We start from the raw sequence: 3195 nt of genomic DNA, 5'->3' as shown, positions 1-3195 counted from the left end.
GCACCTAGATTGACTACTTGTCCAATCTAGACTCATTTTTTCTATTTTTTCTTTCTTTCTTTCTTTTCCTAGAAACGTGTGCTTGTATGTTCTTTATATGCATGTGTATTGAATGTCTTAGTCATCTGTCCATTCCATGCTAGGTTATGGTGGAATGTACTTTGTTAAGCATATATGCACTTTAGATTGACCATTTTTCCATTCTAGCTCAAGTGATGGTCATATGTGAATATGCTCTTTTCTAGGAAAGACATGCATAACCATGTTCTTTAATAGGCACATGTGTTGTCCAGATTGACCACCTATCCATTCTATGTCAATGATGGTCGTATTATGTTACATGTGTATATATAGATATAGATTGACCACATGTCCAATCTAGGTTCATTTTTTAATCTTTATAGTCAGATGTGTTGTCTACATTGACCACCCATCCATTATAGGTCAAGTGATGGACGTATGTTGTTGTATGTGCATATCTCCACAGAGATTGACCTCCTGTCCAATCCAGACTCATTTTCTCTATATCTTCTATATTACTTTCCAAGAAAAGCATGCTTGTATGTTATTTCATACACATGTTTATGTTCTTACATAGGTATATCTGCACCTAGATTGACCACTTGTCCAATCCAAACTCATTCTTTCTATATTTTCTATCTTTCTTTCCCTAGAAAAGTGTGCTTGTATGTTCTTTTCTCAAATTAGATTAAGTACATAATTATGACATGTTTTTCAGGGTAAAAATGTCTCAAGTGAGGACCTCAAATAAGAGAAAAGTAACTACCATTCCAGTCATCATTGACCTTGCTACCAAGGAGCCTCATCATGGTACTCAATATTTATGGACTACAAGGTGCTCAATATCATAAAGTACATTTGTTTCTTGCCTCAGAACAAGGTAACAATGTATTTGAGGATCTAGGCCAAGTAGTTGCAGTAGCTGTATCAACCGTTGAAGGTCATCCTAGCATTGAGTGCATTAACATTCAAGTTCCCGGGAATATAGAGTATTGCCTATCTCCAAAGGCATGTTGCGCTGAATGCATGGTAAAAGATAAAGAGGTGACTATGTTCTCTAGAGGTTGGAATGCAAACATGGATCCTATACAGGTGACTGCAGATACTCTTCATGACTCCATTGTCTAGAGTGTGAAGAATAAGAATCCCTCCACCAAGAGTCCAAGGCCAAAATTGTCTCATCCAAAGAAAAGAGGGCCAAGGCTCATACTGTTGAAGGGTCCAAAGCGGTGGATGAGTCAAATCTAGATGCTTCACAAGAGGGTACAAGCAACCAGCCTCACTTAAGGTTTGTGGAGCCCGATCTTTTAGAGAAAGAGGTTCAAACGGAAAAGAAAAGCAATACTGGAGGCATGGAGAAGTATTCAACATATTTTCCATTCAAGTATACAGAGTATGAAATTCTTGTGACCAATTTTTTTCTTGCTCCTAATCATTATAATTCTCGCCAACTTGACAAGGAGCAGCTAAATAGTTACATGCTTCTCTTTGCTGCAAGTGCAAATAGGCCTTCATCATGTGCCTATTTGATGCCTGTCAAGAATTGTGGTCAAAGGATAGGAATCCCAATGACGCCATCAGAGATTGAAGAAGGCAAGCTAAAAGACTATAGGTATTGGATTCTTGATGGACAACACTATATATATGCAACAAAAATGCTGAGAGTTCAAGAAATGACGAAGGGGAGAATAAGAAACCAAGTGCCACAGTATTTAGGTGTCTAGCTGGTTTGGATGAAGAAGAGGTTAAGAAGTTACAAGAAGAGATGGCACAACTATGTTATTGAAGGGCATAAAGGACATAGACATCATGGACATGCTTGAAAGAATCAAACAACTCAAGCAAGATCTTATCATTCAAGATGCCTTGATTGAGGAGTTTAACTCTCTCAATGAAGATGCAAAGTGCAATACTTGGGAGGATCTTGTCTTGATGTATAACATCAATGATGTTGTGTATATGAAGTTTCTTGAGCTTTGTGATATATGGATCAAGACACAATTATAGTGAGGAATCAAGAAGATTGACTTTCCAAAGAGTGCAAGAAAGTATGTTGAGTGGACAATCAATCTACACAAGGATCAAGTAAAAGCAACAGTTGTTCCTTGGAGGATTTATGTGGTAAACCTTCATATTGAAGGTTCTTCATACTTGGAGCGTCACCTTTGCAACCCAGTGCCCATAAGACTTTGTGTATTGGACAGATCAAAGGCCTTTAAGAGCAACACACATTGGCATGAGGATCAATACAAAGATCTCTTAAATGGGATGATGTCCATCAGTGGAGGTTCAGAAGAAGCACACTATGTGCTTCTTGCTTTCTTAAACATGACAGATTTTGTGCAATTGCAGAACGCTTTGAATAATATGAAGGACATAATGCGACAACAGAGTGTTGGAGTTCTACATCATGAAAGAGACACGTTTTATGCTGGGTCTATAAAGCTCTTCTCTATTGTGGTCCTTTTTGGAAAAAGTGATGCATCTACTGAACTCCCAACAACTCTTGCTCCAGGAGAATCTACCACCATACTTGATGTAGGGTTACTTGATATCAATTTTCAAACTGTGAAGCATCTATCGGACAAGGATTTCTTGAAATTTAAGAAGAAACTTCTTGTCAAGAAATTTACCAAGAAGTATTGCATAGAAGGATCCAAGCTAGTGGAATTATTCAGTGATGGCTATATAACAGAGATTGGTCTTGAAGAGAAGAAAGAAGTTGTAGCCATAGTGGAAAACATTGAGGATCAGAAGAATCTAGAATCACAGATTCTAGAATTTGTGACATTGCATGATGACATCAAGCAATGGGCAGGCCTTCAGGTCAATCAAGTAGAGAACCCAGTTGAGCACGAAAGCAAGATGGTGGAAAGGATGAGTGAACGCAACTTTTTTGTCAAAGATTTTTTATCACTTGAAGCAAGTATGTATTAACTTGGAAACCCTCACATTCATTTCATTGTTTCTTTTGTAGTTTGAACTTGTTATATCTATTATAAAGATGACTTAAAAGCTTCAAGTATCTTCAATGTATCCTTTTGGTTCAATTTAGTTTTGTTCATTCCTTTAAAAATCTTATGTCTATATTTAGCTTGACTGAAAAAGACAAATAAAAAATTCTTTTCGAATAAATTCATGTTCTATTTATTATATGTCAAAGTATTTGAGTGA

The 3195-nt window shown here is 36.9% G+C and overlaps 1 protein-coding gene across 1 annotated transcript; it reads left to right on the top strand.

Annotated features, from left to right (window-relative positions):
* The first annotated feature begins 2349 nt into the window (after positions 1-2349).
* Positions 2350-2958, top strand: LOC147417022 (uncharacterized). The gene has a single exon (XM_086507903.1). It carries the CDS (start codon positions 2350-2352, stop codon positions 2956-2958), a length of 609 nt encoding a protein of 202 aa, XP_086364029.1.
* The last annotated feature ends 237 nt before the right edge of the window (positions 2959-3195 follow it).

This window comes from Adiantum capillus-veneris, unplaced genomic scaffold (assembly GCF_014529385.1).
Source record: "Adiantum capillus-veneris isolate H3 unplaced genomic scaffold, ASM1452938v2 Hic_scaffold_33, whole genome shotgun sequence".
Lineage (NCBI taxonomy): Eukaryota > Viridiplantae > Streptophyta > Polypodiopsida > Polypodiales > Pteridaceae > Adiantum > Adiantum capillus-veneris.
The sequence above is the reverse complement of the archived record's forward strand: the minus strand, read 5'-3'. Positions and strand labels throughout refer to the sequence as shown.